General features: G+C 44.9%; 1 protein-coding gene across 6 annotated transcripts in view; it reads left to right on the top strand.

Annotated features, from left to right (window-relative positions):
• The first annotated feature begins 2052 nt into the window (after positions 1–2052).
• LOC129407198 (NACHT, LRR and PYD domains-containing protein 12-like) overlaps positions 2053–17424 on the top strand; it is a 37634-nt gene continuing 22262 nt past the window's right edge. For 4 of the 6 annotated variants that reach the window (XM_055152839.1, XM_055152840.1, XM_055152836.1 and 1 more), the window contains exons 1-9: positions 8980–9125; positions 9217–9301; positions 9384–9470; positions 9822–9920; positions 12072–12141; positions 12245–12449; positions 12535–14320; positions 14391–14564; positions 14729–14902. In XM_055152839.1, coding sequence (XP_055008814.1) covers positions 9231–9301; positions 9384–9470; positions 9822–9920; positions 12072–12141; positions 12245–12449; positions 12535–14320; positions 14391–14564; positions 14729–14902 — 2666 coding nt within the window. In that variant the 5' untranslated portion in view covers positions 8980–9125; positions 9217–9230. Of the gene's footprint in view, positions 2069–8979; positions 9126–9216; positions 9302–9383; positions 9471–9821; positions 9921–11515; positions 11615–12071; positions 12142–12244; positions 12450–12534; positions 14321–14390; positions 14565–14728; positions 14903–17424 lie in introns of those variants that run through there. The other 2 variants (XM_055152838.1, XM_055152837.1) reach the window with 2 other exon arrangements.

The following is a 17424-nucleotide window of genomic DNA, read 5'->3' as shown; positions in this document are numbered from 1 at the left end:
TTTTTTTTTTAATTAATGCTACTTTAACTTAGATTTACACATTTACCTTAAATCAGATTTTTTACTTTATATTAAATAATTAAATGCAATTTCAATGATTTAGTTATTCAATTTAGCTTTAATTTAACATTTTCAAACTTAAATTGAATTTATTTACTAATCTACTTTCATCAAATAAATCAGTCATTTGTATTTAAATTGAACCTCGTCTTCTCATTAAACTTCAATTAAACAGAATCATCATTTTCCATGTACATTAAAGAGATTACTTCTATATGGGTTTTACCACATTTTACTATTTGAACTCAACTTGAAAAAGTCTTTTTCCAGGTAAATGTCCTCACCGGTGTCTCTGTGTTTTTCCTTCACATTCCTTGGTTTGGTTTGGTTTGTGTTTCTTCACCTGGGCCTAATGAAATGATTTCAGAGACTCACCTGCTCACCTGTTTTTTCTGCTGCCACCTACTGGACACACTCAAAATAACCTCATCAACTCATCAAAAAGGGGAGGAGAGGAGAAGAGGAAGAGGAGAGAGTGGAGGTGAGAGGAGAGAGGCTCAGGAGTGGAGGTGAAGACTTGGAGCAGAGGGGCTGGACTTTTTCACTTGACAACGATTAAACACAAACAAAAACAACAATGACTTGTACAAGCAGTTTGTTAAGTACAGAAGGAAAGAGGCAGAGGTAAAGAATAAAACATATGTGACCGAGGTTTAACTGACAGGTTCAGGACAGAAAAGGATGAAGTGATGATCAAAAAGACACACACACATCTACATTTGATCAATAAATGATTTATGAACCACCAGCTGAAGAAAATAGATCATTTATTGTCATATGTTCTAGAAATAGAATCGAGCTAAAAGGACAAATTAAATCACCAATTTAGGAAAAATAGGTCATTGATTATTTATTCTATAAATCATAACACACACACACACACACACACACACACACACACAACACCACACATACACACACAACACACACACACACACACACACACACACACACACACAACACACACACACACAACACACACACACACACACACACACACACACACACACACACACACACACACACACACACACACACACACAGACACACACACAACACATACACACACACACACACACACACACACACACACACACACAGACAAACACACACAGACACACACACACACACAACACATACAGACAACACACACACACATACAGACAACACACACACACATACACACACACACACAACACACACACACACATACAGACACACACACACGCACACGTACACACAAAACACACAACACACACAACACACACACACACACAGAGGAGTGTGTCACTTCTACACACTCGTCTCTGCCAAAGCCCAAACTCACAAAACAGAACTGGAGGCGATTTGTCTCTACATGTTTCTACATGTCGTGTGTGAAACATGAGGAAGTAGATGATAAAATCTGGACATTTGTTGGTGTTAAAGACTCGTTCCCTCTGCCTCTTTCAGCTGAAACAAGGTTTGACTTGATTCTTTCTAAAGTGCATTTGTATTGTTTGTGTTTGTTATAAAAGCAGTATTTTCCTTCAGGTTTGCACTAACTGATGTGTAAAAGTCTTTGTCTCCTGCTCTAGTTTATTGTCTGAGTCTTAATGAAAAACCAAGAGCTCCTTTTAGTCGTTCAAACATCATTCTGTTTATTCATTCATGTCAACACTTCATTGTGACGTTGTGTGTTGTTCAGTGTTGGGGAAGTGACTTTGAAAAACTCTTGAGTTACTCATGACTAGTTACTTGTTCAAAATGTAATCTATTACACTACTTAGTTAGTGGCTCAGTAAAGTCACTTAGTTCCATGAGTTTGGGACACTTGTTTGCGTTTTGTCTAAATGAATCAAATGTGAGCTTTGTGTTTGATTCAAGACGTTTCAGTGGAGAGAAACACAGGAGTTGTTGAAACGTCTCAAATGACGTCACAGAGACTTTACTGGGTGATTTCAGCTCCAGCGCTTCTCTGCCTCTGAGGAGGGACCGGCCTCATTTCAGCACCAGGATTTTCACACTGGTGCGTTACACTACTGAGGTACTTGTAATCCAATGACAGTAAACTAAGTAGAAGTGAGTAAGTTGAGCCAACACTGTGTGCTGTAGAACGTCAGTCCATTTGCACTGTTCAACAATTGATCACTTTCTGTAACCATGGAACCATTCAAACTAATAACACAGAAAACAAGAAATCAGAGGCAACAAGTCAAATAGAAAGCAAAAGAAAAGAGTGAAACAAAGTGAGGAAATAGTCCACACACAGATGTATGTTTGTCTTGTGCAGTGTGAGGCGTTGGTCTGGTGATGTGCTGCTCCAGTCCAAAGGTGTGGCTCTTATTCCTGTGTCTTATTTCCTCAAACTGAGGAGAGACTGAAAAATACTTTCAAATACAATCAACTTCTTTTCACATTTGGGACGTTTGGTAGCAGCTTTTGTTCTTGTAATGTAGGTTGACCGTGAGCGGCTTGGGGTTCAGTGAGCAAGGTAAAAAAACAAATCCAGACACAGACCGGTACTTGTGGTCCACAGTTTACTGTTGTTTTTTCAATGATTACAAAAGTGCAAGTGCAAAAAGTGCAGGGTGCAAAACGGAGGCAGGCAGCAGTTTCCTCTCCAGCAGCAGAACACAGACTGATCTTGAAGGTGCCTTTTATGCCGGTCCTACTGATTGGATAAAACCACTATGCTAAAACAGGGATGGTTAAAATTATCATTAGCGTAAAATTAAAACCTAAACCTCCATAAAACAACCCAAAACCCAGATAACTATTTAAAACCACCAACTATATACATAAAACCCTAAAACCATTACACCAATTAAATGTTAAAACCCATAAACCAATAAAATACCTAACCTAAAACCCCTGTACAAAATGTTACACGTGGTCCAGCCCGGAACCATAAAAGAGGGAGTTTCCGGGGACTCTTTTCACACCTGGACAGAAGATAAAAAGGGGAGGTAAGTAAAAGCAGATCCACCATTCATTAAAACACAATAAATACACTAAACACATCAACACTTAAAACATTCTAAAACAGATATTGCACCATATTTATTGCACAAAGTCAATTTAAAATGTAATTTATTATTGTCTCCCTTTTCCTCCAGGGACAAGCAACTTCCAATTAAAGTGCTGTGCCTCAGGAATAAAAAATGGTTAAAGGAAAGCCAATAAATATTTTTTAAAACCAATTGTGTGCAATTTATTTTGTGATGTGCAAATATGTTAAAAGTGCTGTGTGCTAGGAAAGTGCAGTGTTTTAAAGTGCTTTAGTGAAGGGTGAAGGTGCTAAGTGTGGTTCTGGGGTAACAAACCAGCCTGTTTGTTACATTTCCCCCCTCCTCTCAGAAAAGCGAAGCTACTCTTCTTCCAGTCTTGATAGGCAATCAGCCACGATGTTGGTCTTCCCTGGTTTGTAGTGGGACGGTGAAGTTGTAGGCTGTAGCGCAAGGTACCATCCTGCGATCCGAGTGTTCGCCTCTCTCATGCGATCCAGCCACTGCAGTGCTCTGTGATCTGTCTCCAGCACGAAGTGTCTCCCAAGCAGGTAGTATCGCAGAGAGTCGATGGCCCACTTCATCGCCAGACACTCCTTCTCTACAGCCGAGTATCGAGTCTCCCGGTCCAGCAGCCGACGACTCAGAAATACCACTGGCCTTCGTTCTCCATCCTTCTCCTGGAGGAGGACCGCTCCCAGTCCCACCCCAGAAGCATCTGTTTGCAGGATGAAAGGCTGGTCAAAATCAGGGCTTTGCAGGACTGGTCGGGTGCAATAGCCTCCTTCAGGTCAATGAAGGCTCTGTTGCACGCCTCCGTCCAGCGAACTTTGTTTGGGGCAGAGTTTTTTGTTAAGTCACTCAGGACAGTGGATCTCTCGGCAAACTGAGGGATGAATTTCCTGTACCATCCCACCAGGCCGAGGAACCCCCTGACCTTCCCTTTTTTGTTGTGGGCACAGGGAAGGATTGGATAGCCTCCATTTTTTGAACTTGAGGCTTAATTTTGCCATAGCCAATAGTGTACTCCAGGTACTCGACTTCCCTATGGGCCACTGCACACTTTTTTGGGTTCACAGTCAGTCCAGCAGTCTGAATCCTCTGCAGGACCTCCTGGAGGTGGTGGAGATGCTCTTCCCAGGACCGACTGTAAACCACCACGTCATCCAGGTAGGCTGCAGAAAACTCAGACACATCACGGAGTAGATGGTCCATCAGCCTCTGAAATGTGGCTGGCGCCCCCCTGCAAGCCAAAGGGCATCACCCTGAACTGGTACAGTCCAAAGGGAGTTTTAAAGGCTGTCAGCTCCCTCGCCTCTGATGCTAGTGCCAACTGCCAATAGCCCCGGGATAGATCCAGCGTGGTGATATAGGCTGCACTCCCCACACGCTCCAGAAGTTCATCGATGCGGGGCATCGGGTAGGGGTCAAAGTTGGAGATTGCGTTCAGGTACCTAAAATCAATACAAAAACGCAAAGAACCATCCTTTTTTGGCACAAGTACAACAGGGCTACACCATTCACTGTCTGACATTTCAATGATTCCCAGTTCTAACATAAGTTCAATTTCTTTTTTCAACACTGGCACCAACCGCTCTGGGATTCGGTAGCTCCTTTGTCTCTTTGGAGCTTCCTTTTTGAGGCGGATCTGATGTTGAACCAGTGAGGTAAAACCGGGGGTCTCCTGGAAAAGATCCGGGTTAAGAAGCGGCCTTAACTCGTCCTGCTGAGAGGGAGAGAGGTGAGACAGGTCAATGGCAGCTGGCTCTGCAGCAGGGATGGGGAAAAACTTTTCCGTCACTTCCTCATCCTTCACGGCACGCACCAAAAGCTGCTGAGAAGGTTCTTGGCGGACAATAAACTCTTTCAGCAAATTAACATGAAAAACTTGGTGCTTTTTAAGTCTCTCAGGCATAAACAGTTCATATGTGACATCTCCAACTTTTTTAGTTATTTCATATGGTCCATGCCACTTAGCAAGTAGTTTGTTTTCACTAGTTGGTAAAAAGCAAAAGTACCTTTTGGCCTGGTGTAAAGGTCCGGTCCTTGGCCTTCTGGTCATACCAGGTTTTCTGTGTGGTTTGTGCCGCTTTGAGGTTTTCCTGTGCCAGTGCTGCCATTGCCTCAAGCCTCTCCCTCATTTTGAGTACGTAGGCCACTACATTGTCTCCTTCTGGCTCCCGGCGCTCCCAGTGGTCCTTGAGCAGGTCCAGGGGTCCCCTCACCTGGCGTCCATACAAGAGCTTGAAAGGTGAGAAGCCTGTCGATGCTTGTGGGACCTCACGGTATGCAAAGAGCAGGTACGGAAGCCACTGGTCCCAGTCCTTGCCTGTAGAAGAGACAAACTTGCGCAGCATCGTTTTCAGAGTCTTATTGTATCTCTCCACCAAACCGTCCGTTTGGGGGTGATACGGTGTGGTCCTAATTCCCTTCACCCCTAGCAACTGGTAGACCTGCTGGAGGAGCTTTGAAAGGAAATTGGTACCACAGTCAGTAAGTATTTCTTTTGCTACCCCAACCCTTGAGAAGAGCTGCAAGAGACAGTTAGCAATCTGTTTAGCCTTAATAGATCTGAGTGGGAAGGCTTCAGGGTAACGTGTGGCATAGTCTGAAATGACCAAAATGTAACGGTTGCCTGCTGAGCTCTTCTCCAGGGGGCCTACAATGTCCATCCCCATTCTCTCAAATGGAGCCCCAATAATTGGCAGAGGCTGAAGCTGGGCCCGAGCTACTCCCTTGCTTGAAGTAAGCTGGCAAATTTGACAGGAACTACAAAATTTGGAGACCTGTGAAAAACATTCCCGGCCAAGCAAACCGGCTGCCAATCCGTCTAAGGGTCTTTTGAAAAGCCATGTGGCCTGCCCATGGGACTGCATGGCCCAGCTCCATTACCTGCACTTCTCAACTTTTCAGGTAATACTAGTGCCTCATTCTTGTCCTTGATCTGGTAAAGAATGCCATTTTTCACAATATAGCTGACTTCATCTAAGCAGCTACCTTTGCCTGTTTGACACCCTCCTGCTCTTTGACTTTGTCAAACCAGGGTTTAAGTGTAGAGTCCTCTCTCTGCAGTGCCCCTATGTCTGAGGGGATGCTGACGTCCAAAGGACTAAGGGGTTTAGGAAGCTCCTCTTTCCCTTTCTGAGAGCCAACAAACTTGTCCCTTCTCTTTTGGGCCTTAGGCTTTTTTGGCTTTGACCGGATGCGCTTCTAGTTTCCTCGTCACAAAAGGGCAGCTCCTCAAAAACACCCCTAGCTATCTGTGCCCTGGTGAGGACATTACAGGGTTTGCCAGGTTCCGGAGTACACTGTGCAGGGGGTTCTAAAACAGACTCTGAGCACCCACTATCTGCCTGGATAATCAGATCAGGAAGAGTGGGAATATCATTACCAAGGACGACTGTAAAAGGTAAGTTTTTGGCTAATGCGACGGTAACCAGGTAAGTTTGCCCCCCAACTGTCAGATAGACTTCTGCTGTAGGGTAACTGTGCTCATCTCCATGAATACACACCAGTGGAGTTTGCTCAACTGACTGCCGCTCAGGTGGAACTAAGGAGGACATAACAACTGTCTGAAAACATCCAGAGTCTAACAATGCCTCCGCCCGGTGGCCATTTACAAGCACTGGGGTTGTGCGCCCTATTCTCTGCCCTGTCTGTACGCTTGCCGGCCTAGGTACAGAACAAAGCAGGGAATGCTTGGTTTTAAAGCTGGGCAAAAGTACTGAGTATGACCAAGTTCGTTACAGTTGTAGCACCTGACTTCCTGTGGTGGTCTAGCGGGCTTTCTCACCGTGCGAGACTGGTGGATAGGTGGAGCTGGCCTACTGTTGCTACTTCTACCCTGGGTTGGACCACACCCATCACCCCCAAAGGACTTACTTGGCATGGGCTGGTGAGGTTCTCGGCCGAAGTAGCTGGTTCTGGTCCCTTTCCGAGCAGATGTAAAGACCTCAGCCAGATGGGCAGCTTCCTCTGCGGTGGCGGGGTCGTGCTCCTTAATCCAGATCTCCAGCTCGGGACTGACCATCCGCAAGAACTGTTCCAGAATCAGCTTTTCACACACTTGTTGGATTGTTATTTTTCCAGGCTGAATCCATCTCATGAACAGCTCCTTCAGGCGGACATACAGCTCTCGTGGCGTCTCACCGGGCTCGATCTTCAGGGATCTGAAGCGACGGCGGTAGGTCTCTGATGTAATTTCATATTTGGACAAGATGGCCTCCTTCACCTTGTCATAGTCCTCTGTGTCTTTCATGTCCATAGCAACATAGGCACTTCGGGCTTTGCCTGTCAACAGAGAGGTACCAGGCGAACAGCCCACTCTTCTTCTGGCCATCGGCAAACCTGAGCCATCCTTTCAAACGTGGTCAGGAAATGTTCAATGTCATCGTCAGGAGCCAGGGGAAGAAGCTTTGGCTCCCGGTATGGCCTGTGAGGGTACCGCGGCCCCTCCTCTTCTTCATCCTCGTACTCCTCTGTTGGCATTTCTAGCGTGACTTGAACGGGCCTTGAAACCCGCTGTGGATGCGCAGATCGCTCTGGCTGCATCCTTATTAGCTGCTGCTGGAGTCGCTGGACCTGAATCTCCATGGTTTGCCAGCGCTGCTCCTGTTGGATCCGCTCCGTGTTGACAGTTTTGTCTCTTATGGTCTGGGCATCAATTAGTGACTTCATCATCCCAGCCAATTCCTCCATTTTCTCTTCCACACCACTTGCCTTTGCCCCCTGGTGGTCAGCCATTGTCGTCCCAGGTTCCTCATCGGGCTCTTCAGGCATTTTTCTTCCACCTTGTCTGGTATTCATTGTACCTTCTCACTGCGGCATAGGACCACTCCTGACACCAAATGTAATGTAGGTTGACCGTGAGCGGCTTGGGGTTCAGTGAGCAAGGTAAAAAAACAAATCCAGACACAGACCGGTACTTGTGGTCCACAGTTTACTGTTGTTTTTTCAATGATTACAAAAGTGCAAGTGCAAAAAGTGCAGGGTGCAAAACGGAGGCAGGCAGCAGTTTCCTCTCCAGCAGCAGAACACAGACTGATCTTGAAGCGCCTTTTATGCCGGTCCTACTGATTGGATAAAACCACTATGCTAAAACAGGGATGGTTAAAATTATCATTAGCGTAAAATTAAAACCTAAACCTCCATAAAACAACCCAAAACCCAGATAACTATTAAAACCACCAACTATATACATAAAACCCTAAAACCATTACACCAATTAAATGTAAAACCCATAAACCAATAAAATACCTAACCTAAAACCCCTGTACAAAATGTTACACGTGGTCCAGCCCGGAACCATAAAAGAGGGAGCTCGTTTCCGGGGGACTCTTTTCACACCTGGACAGAAGATAAAAAGGGGAGGTAAGTAAAAGCAGATCCACACCGTTCATTAAAACACAATAAAATACACTAAAAACATCAACACTTAAAACATTCTAAAACAGATATTGCACCATATTTATTGCACAAAGTCAATTTAAAATGTAATTTATTATTGTCTCCCTTTTCCTCCAGGGACAAGCAACTTCCAATTAAAGTGCTGTGCCTCAGGAATAAAAAATGGTTAAAGGAAAGCCAATAAATATTTTTTAAAACCAATTGTGTGCAATTTATTTTGTGATGTGCAAATATGTTAAAAGTGCTGTGTGCTAGGAAAGTGCAGTGTTTTAAAGTGCTTTAGTGAAGGGTGAAGGTGCTAAGTGTGGTTCTGGGGTAACAAACCAGCCTGTTACAGTTCTACAACATTTACCGTTCAAATGCATTCATTAGAGGAACACTGAGTGCATTTGTGGAGGAGGCATGAGGAGGAGGAGAGCCTCCTTCAGGACAAATGAGAGTCAGGTTTGTGGAGAGGCAAGCCCACTCACAATAAGGACGCAGGTTTTTGAAAAACCTTTTTGGACGATATTTTACATGTTGTTCTTTGTAAAGTGATATTTTACATGTTGTTCTTTGTAAAGTGATATTTTACATTATTATTTTTTCTTTTTCTTTATCTAGGTCAAGTTAGGGAGTGCGGTGCACTTGCGCCCTCTATTGACCAGCCGCCACTGTGTGTGACATAATAATGTAAGTGTGTGTTGAGGAGAGAAACATTTGTGACATGTTTAAACATTAGTGTTGTTTGGGATGAATGTTTTGTGTGTTTTTCCTTTTGAAGCAAATGAACAGAGCATGGATCAGAGAGAGCACAGAGAGGACGGAGCCCCTCCCTCTAAAACCACTCACCCCCCCAAAGCTCAGAGGTAAGGGACCATCTCTAACGCTCCACCACTGTTCTCCATGTCAGAGCTCAGACTAAAGCCACTGCTCCATCTGTGTCCACAGACCTGCTCCTGGGACCAGCGCCCACTCATTCAACAGTGATCGCTCTAATGATGGAGGGATTGATTTGAAAAGAGAACATGGTCCACAGTAAGTCACACTCACAACACCTTATAACGTCACCACTTTATGTCAACAAACATTTGGATATAATGTGGGTGACGTGGTTTGAATGAAATAAAAACATGTCCAGGAGTGGTCCACAGTTCACAGAGAATCACATTCAAATCAGAATGACACACACAAGTCTGTTCTTTGTTCCATCATTCAAACTTTACAAATATCTAAACTGGATGTGTTTGTTGTTGAATGAGCCGTACTGAAGCGTCTGTGGTGAAGGCCTCATGAACACTTTGTAGAACCTCCTGAAGTATCTGACCTGAGTCACAACAGTCCCATGTGTTTTACTGTGACTGAAGTGTGTTTTCTTCTGTGTCTCAGGATCCACCAGAAACATCCTCCGTCTGAACCTGGTCCCACCTGTGAGTCCCTCAGGAGTGACAGGTCTATGTCACAGCCAATAAACTTCAGGAGAGAGCTGTGAGTGAGCGCTGTGTTTTATGGTGCATGATATTAGAAGTATATGTGGAGTTAGATCTGGTCCAAATGTCCAAACCTGACCTCAGGGTCAAATGCTTTTTAGACAAACATTTACAAAACAAACTCTAATTCATCTGGACATATGAATGTTATATATCAGTGAGAAGCAAAAAATCACCTGAATCCAACAAAACCAACAAACCCGATCTTAGCACTAGCACTAGCATTAAAGAGGGGGCGTGTCCAGGTGGGTCTGTACTTGGTGCTGGAGGCTGGAGTGGGACGGTACAAGTCCATATATGGTGATGACATCTGAACCAATCTGTGAGCGCTGTGGCATTTAAAATCAGTGCCAGTGTGGGTAAAGTGTGCAGTCTTTGTCTCATCACAGGCAGCACAGAGGCTGTGGGGAAAACTTATATATGTGACAATAAAACAGCTCCGGAGCCTCACGATGCAAGTCCACACCAGCAGAGGAACCACCAAGAGAGAATTGTGGATGTGCCGTGACAGAACTGTCTGAGTTTGTGTTTGGAACACTCCACCTGCACATGCCCCTCTCACACACACACACGTCAACCTTTTTAGTTTTCTCTTCGTTCTTCTGTTCATTACACAGCAGACCAGAGTCTGTCTCATGCTCCACATCCCACAGCAGCTGACCACTGCTCTCCACCTGGTCCCACCCGCTCCCGTCTGTCCTGGTCCTGCTCCTGCGTCTCTCACCTGAAGTACAACTGATCAGCCTCTCCCACACTCCTCAATGGTGGGATCCAGCAGGAGGGTTGAACGACCACTTGATGCCCTTTTGGAGTAACACACTGTGCACCTGTGCCTGGTTCCACTGCTCTGTGGCTGGTTTTAGCTCATGTTCTGCTCCCATTAAATCTGTCTCATTGTCATTGTCACAGACCTGTCCTCTTCTCACTATGAAGCACCTCAGAGCATTTAGAAGGAATCAATATCCAAAGAAGGTGCCACCTCGATGTGAAAAGCTCTCAGTACAAGACAGGTACTGTAAATATGACACCGTACCACTTCACTGTACTCCTGCTCCTCACTTTAAAAGGCCCAAAATAATCAACTCCAACTCTTGTAAATGGAGGTTCATCTGGCATGAGTCGTTCTGCGGACAAGTCTTCCACCTGCTGGTACACTGGGGTAGCACTGAGTCTCCTGCAGATGATGCATTTGGACAGGACACTCCTTATAGCAGTGCTGACTCCAGTGATCCAGAGTTTCTCCCTGAGCTTGGAAAACATGTGGGTGTGACCTCCATGTCCCACGTCCTGATGGACTTTCCTCAGCAGCAGAGTAGAAATATGATCTTTGTCCAGTTTGACGGGATGACTGGACTCTAGAGGCATTTAAGATTTGTTTAGATGCCCGCACACATGTAAGATAGCATTTTCCAGCCTCGGGCACAACTTGTACAGCTGACTGGTTTTCCAGTTTCCACACTGTTTCCTGTCAGTGGACCATTTACCGTCAACAATCAGTGTGTGTGGTGAAGGCCTCCTGAACACTTTGTATCTGAGTCACAACAGTCCCATGTGTTTTACTGTGACTGAAGTGTGTTTTCTTCTTTGTCTCAGGATCCACCAGAAACATCCTCCGTCTGAACCTGTTCCCAGCTGTGAGTCCCTCAGGAGTGACAGGTCTATGTCACAGCCAATATTCTTCAGGAGAGAGCTGTGAGTGAGCGCTGTGTTTTATGGTGCATGATATTAGAAGTATATGTGGAGTTAGATCTGGTATACGGGTTATTTATTGTTTCACAAATTCTGTTCAGGTGAAAGTTTCTTTAGTTTATCGAAGTAAAGATTCAGTCACTATAATTAAAATGTTAAAGTTTAGGGTAAAACTATATTTAAAAAACATTGGTGTGAGATTTGTCCAAAACAGTGCTCCGGTTTATCATTTAAATTTAAAGTCCAAATGTATTTTCCTGTTAATTAAATCCAGCAGACTCCAGCACAGAGCAGAGTGTTCTGAAGCGTCCTCCACCTGTGAGTCCCTCAGGAGTGACCGCTCTATGGGAGAGACACATCATTTTGCCACAGAGCCATGAGTTTTCAAAAGCACTGATCATAAGAACAATATATAAATAATAAATAATAATGATGCATGTTTCATGTGTGTCTGTGACAGAGGGGAGCAGCCGGGTCCAGAGGTCTCCAGTGGTCAGCACCATCACACACAGCTGGACTCCATATTTAAGGTGTTTCATTCACTAAAGTTTGGAAATGTTCAGATGAATGAAGCTTGTTTCACACAGATCTGACACTGACTGCATTTGTGTTGTTTATAATGTGTCTGTTCAGCTTCTGGAGGAGGACATCTTCACTTTTGTCCAGAAGGAGCTGAAGAAGCTCCACAAGGTTCTGAGTACAGATGAGCCAGAAGGTTTAGATCCTGTGGAGGATGAGGATGAAGAGCAGAGGAGCTGCAGTGAGGCTGTTCTGAAGATCACACTGAACTTCCTGAGGAGGATGAAGCAGAAGGAGCTGGCTGAGCGTCTGAGGAGCAGTAGGACCATTTAACACATTTAACAAGGTGCTCACAGTCATTTTATCTTCTCTGAGACTCAGGTCTGTATGTCGTCTTCATTCAGGGACTTCTTCTGGAGTTTGTCAGCGTAAACTGAAGTCTGACCTGCAGCAGAAGTTTGAGTTTCTGTTTGAGGGCATCGCTAAAGCAGGAAACTCCAGCCTTCTGAATGAGATCTACACAGAGCTCTACATCACAGAGGGAGGGTCTTCAGAGGTCAACCAGGAACATGAGGTCAGACACATGGAAACAGCCTCCAGGACACCAGGCCCAGCAGAGACAGCCATCACATGTGAAGACATGTTTAAAGGCCCAGCTCACACACATGGAGCCATCAGAACAGTGCTGACAAAGGGAGTGGCTGGCATCGGGAAAACAGTGCTCACTCAGAAGTTCAGTCTGGACTGGGCTAAAGGTGAAGCCAACCAGGACATACAGCTGCTGTTCCCGTTCACTTTCAGAGCACTCAATGTGCTGAAGGAGAGAAGCTTCAGCTTGGTGACACTTGTTGGTCACTTCTTTAGTCAAACACGAGCAGAACTCTGCAGCTTTGAAGACCTCCAGGTGCTCTTCATCTTTGACGGTCTGGACGAGTGCAGACCTCCTCTGGACTTCACCAAAACCGAGGCCCTGAGCGACCCCACAGAGTCCGCCTCAGTGCACGTGCTGCTGGTGAACCTCATCAGGGGGAGCCTGCTTCCCTCCGCTCGCCTCTGGATAACCACACGACCCGCGGCGGCCAATCAGATCCCTGCTGAGTGCGTCTCCATGGTGACAGAGGTCAGAGGGTTCACCGACCCGCAGAAGGAGCAGTACTTCAGGAAGAGGTTCAGAGATGAGGCCGACACAATCATCTCCCACATCAAGACGTCCAGAATCCTCCACATCATGTGCCACCTGCCGATCTTCTGCTGGATCGCTGCCGCAGTCCTGGAGCATCTGTTGAAAAGCAGAGAGAGAGGAGAGCTGCCCAAGACCCTGACTCAGATGTACATCCACTTCCTGGTGGTTCAGGCCAAAGTCAGGAACATCAAGTATGAAGCAGGATCTGAGACAGACCCACACTGGAGTCCAGAGACCAGGAAGATGGTGGAGTCTCTGGGAAAACTGGCCTTTGAGCAGCTGCAGAAAGGAAACCTGATCTTCTACGAGAGTGACCTGAGCGAGTGTGGGCTGGACGCTGCAGCGGCCTCAGTGTACTCCGGAGTGTTCACACAGGTCTTTAGAGAGGAGCCAGGCCTGTACCAGGACAAGGTCTACTGCTTCATCCATCTGAGTGTGCAGGAGTTTCTGGCTGCTCTTCACGTCCATCAGACCTTCATCAACACTGGGATCAACCTGCTCTCAGAGAAAACACAAAAGTCTACAAAGTTCAGTTTGAAAAAAAAACTAAAGCATCTTCATCAGACAGCTGTGGACCAGGCCTTACAGAGTCCAAACGGACACCTGGACCTGCTCCTCCGCTTCCTCCTGGGTCTTTCACTGTCGACCAATCAGAGCCTTCTACAAGGTCTGCTGACACAGACAGGAAGTAGCTCCCAGACCAATCAGAAAACAGCTAAGTACATCAAGAAGAAGCTGAGTGAGGATGTGTCTGCAGAGAGGAACATCAACCTGCTCCACTGCCTGAATGAACTGAATGATCGTTCTCTGGTGGAGCAGATCCAAGATTACCTGAGCTCAGGACGTCTGTCTGAAGGTGAACTGTCTCCTGCTGAGTGGTCAGCTCTGGCCTTCATCTTACTGTCATCAGAAGAAGATCTGGACCAGTTTGAGCTGAAGAAATACTCTGCTTCAGAGGAGTTTCTCCTGAGGCTGCTGCCAGTGGTCAAGGCCTCCACCAAAGCTCTGTGAGTCTCCTTTGTTTAACAGAGGATGGTTTGATTCAACTTCTACATAAACAATGTTTTCTGTCTCCAGACTGAGCAGCTGTAACCTGTCAGAGAGAAGCTGTGAAGCTCTGTCCTCAGTCCTCAGCTCCCAGTCCTCTAGTCTGAGAGTCCTGGACCTCAGTCTCAACGACTTGAAGGACTCGGGGCTGGAGATGTTGTGTGTTGGACTGAAGAGTCGTCACTGTAAACTGGAACAGCTCAGGTCAGAGGGGTTCATATTCTTCACTATTATTACATAACCTGTTGGTATTTGTGTTGGAAAATCACATTTGATAAAGTCACATAAAGATCTGGGACTTGTTCTTTGTCTCATTTGGGTTGAATGTTTCTAATGAATGGACTGATTCCAATAATCTGTGTCCTCAGACTGTCAGGTTGTCTGCTCTCAGAGGAAGGCTGTGCTTCTCTGGCCTCAGCTCTGAGGTCCAACCCCTCCCATCTGATAGAACTGGACCTGAGCTACAACCATCCAGGAGACACAGGAGTAAAGCTCCTGTGTGCTCTACAGGAGGACCCCCACTGCACACTGGACACTCTCAGGTATGGACCACTTTACTGTGGACACAAAGACACTTTGACTAAACATGTGGACAGGATTTGACTAAGAATCAAAGTGACTTAAAGTGTTTTTTCCTCTCATCACAAACATTAGAAGTGTCCATTCAGCACAAAAAACGAGTTGAGCTGCTGCGTCCTTCATGCCCCATGTGCTGTATGAGCCAGTTACTGATGCTGAGTGTGAATGTGGTGTATTCATCATCCTCAGGCCTCAGCTCAACATCGTCACACAGATCAATATAAAACCTTAGAGCTGTGAGCTGCATTAAAGCTCCATATGACACTATTTGATGATCTCTGTTCTAATGTGGTTTCCTCATCACAAACACACCTGGACTTGTCTTTTGTTTCATTCACATGTTTAACACACAAACCTGCACATTTAGGCTGAGCTCTTCTCTCAAACAGAAAACACTCTGTGATGTCATCATGTGGTGATACAGGAAGTGCTCCACTGTGTTTTTAAACTCCACACACCTTCACTAGAATCATCTGGATCATTTCAGTCCTGGAATTTACTATTTCTACTAAACAAAAGGTAAAAGGAGCTTTTAACTGGAAAAGTACCACTTGATGACATCACAAGGTGGAACAGAGCATGTTGAGATTTGGAGAAGAGCCCTCCAACCCGACACAAAAGAGTGTGGCGCAGGACACATTTTGAAAACTACAGGTGGAAAAGTCCCTAAGCTCCACCAAAAATGACCTCAGAGCTCATTTTCAAAAATTTAATTTGATATGACAGAGGTTAATAGTAGATGTTTTTATTAATTTTAACTATTCAGAATATGACAAAGTTTCTCTTGTAAAAATTTGATCAACATCTAACTGTGTCACATGGGGAACCGAGGCTCCAAAGAAGGAGCCAAAAAGATTTGGTCTGTGAACATATTTGAGACTCTACACCATCCACATGAAAACTCAAAGTGTGAGATTTGTGTCAGAAATGGTCATTCTGTCAAATATTCAGGTTCAGCAGTTAGTTTGTAAAGATCTGCTTGGAGTAAATACATCTTGGACCTCAAAAATTGAAAAAAAATATATATAATTGAGCGGCAACCAAATTTGAGATTTTGGTGGCCCACAGTGCTCTCCTTAATAAAGATACACAATATTTAACAACAGATTCAGAATCTATGACCAAAAATCTACTATAACACAAATGTTCAGCGTCTTCGCTCTATTTTTTTTGAAGTTCTGGTCTCTCAAACATGTTTATAAATTAAGGTTTCAGAAAAAGTGAACATGGCCCCAAAATTTCTATGAGCCATAACTCAGGAACGACTCAAGGGACTGAGCTAAAATTTGAGATTCTTTCATTTGATGATTTAAAAATCTTTAGAAATTTTTTCAGCCAAATCTGAAATAATAATAAGGGAGATTCCTTGAAAACGTCTGATTTCATACGGACTGACCCCTCATGTCTTGTGTTTCAGACTCTTGTGTTTCAGACTCTTGTGTTTCACACTCTTGTGTTTCAGACTCTTGTGTTTCACACTCTTGTGTTTCAGACTCGTGTGTTTCAGACTCTTGTGTTTCAGACTCTTGTGTTTCAGACTCTTGTGTTTCAGACTCTTGTGTTTCAGACTCTTGTGTTTCAGACTCTTGTCTTGTGTTTCAGACTGGATCCTGCTGGAGCTCAGTATTTAACTCCAGGACTCAGAAAGTGTAAGTGTTGAATGAAGTCCATGTGAAACAGACACAGGCTTATTTCAAATGGGTGTGAGACACAATGCATGATGGGAAAGTGAGTCCTCCCATAGAATGTGTGTAGTTGTGTGAGAGCTCAGACTGTGTGCTCCACAGCTGTGTGCAAACTCCAGAGAAATCCAGATTTACACTGAGAATAATCTGAAATAGACTCCAGATTTACACTGAGAATAATCTGAAATAGACTCCAGATTTACACTGAGAATAATCTGAAATAGACTCCAGATTTACACTGAGAATAATCTGAAATAGACTCCAGATTTACACTGAGAATAATCTGAAATAGGCTGGTGTGGGGCTGTGAAAGGAAATGTTTTTACACTCACATAAATGTGAGACAAACAGAAGAGTGGAATGATGAGAGTGGACAGGGGACTAACTGCTGCTGTGTTGTGTTTTCTCTCCATCAGATTTCTGTGATTTCACTCTGGATCCAAACACAGCGAACAGAAAACTCAAACTGTCTGACAACAACAAGAAGGTGACACGTGTGTGGACGGATCAGCCGTATCCAGATCATCAGGACAGATTTGACTGGGCTCAGATTCTGTGTTCCACTGGTCTGACTGGTCTCTGTTACTGGGAGGTCCAGTGGAGTGGGGATGTTTCTATATCAGTGTCTTACAGAAGAATCAGAAGGAAAGGAGGTGGTGCTGACAGTTTGTTTGGACACAATGATCAGTCCTGGAGTCTGTGGTGTTCAGAAGTTGGTTTCTATGTTCTTCATAATAACAAACAAACCCGTCTCTCTCAGTCCTGTTCCTCTGGTGGGAGAGTATCAGTGTTTGTGGACT

Source organism: Boleophthalmus pectinirostris, unplaced genomic scaffold (genome assembly GCF_026225935.1).
Source record: "Boleophthalmus pectinirostris isolate CB_2022bp ecotype Guang Dong unplaced genomic scaffold, ASM2622593v1 HiC_scaffold_17, whole genome shotgun sequence".
In the NCBI taxonomy this organism is placed as follows: Eukaryota; Metazoa; Chordata; class Actinopteri; order Gobiiformes; family Gobiidae; genus Boleophthalmus; species Boleophthalmus pectinirostris.
Note: the sequence above shows the minus strand (reverse complement) of the source record. Positions and strands in the feature narration are given on the sequence as shown.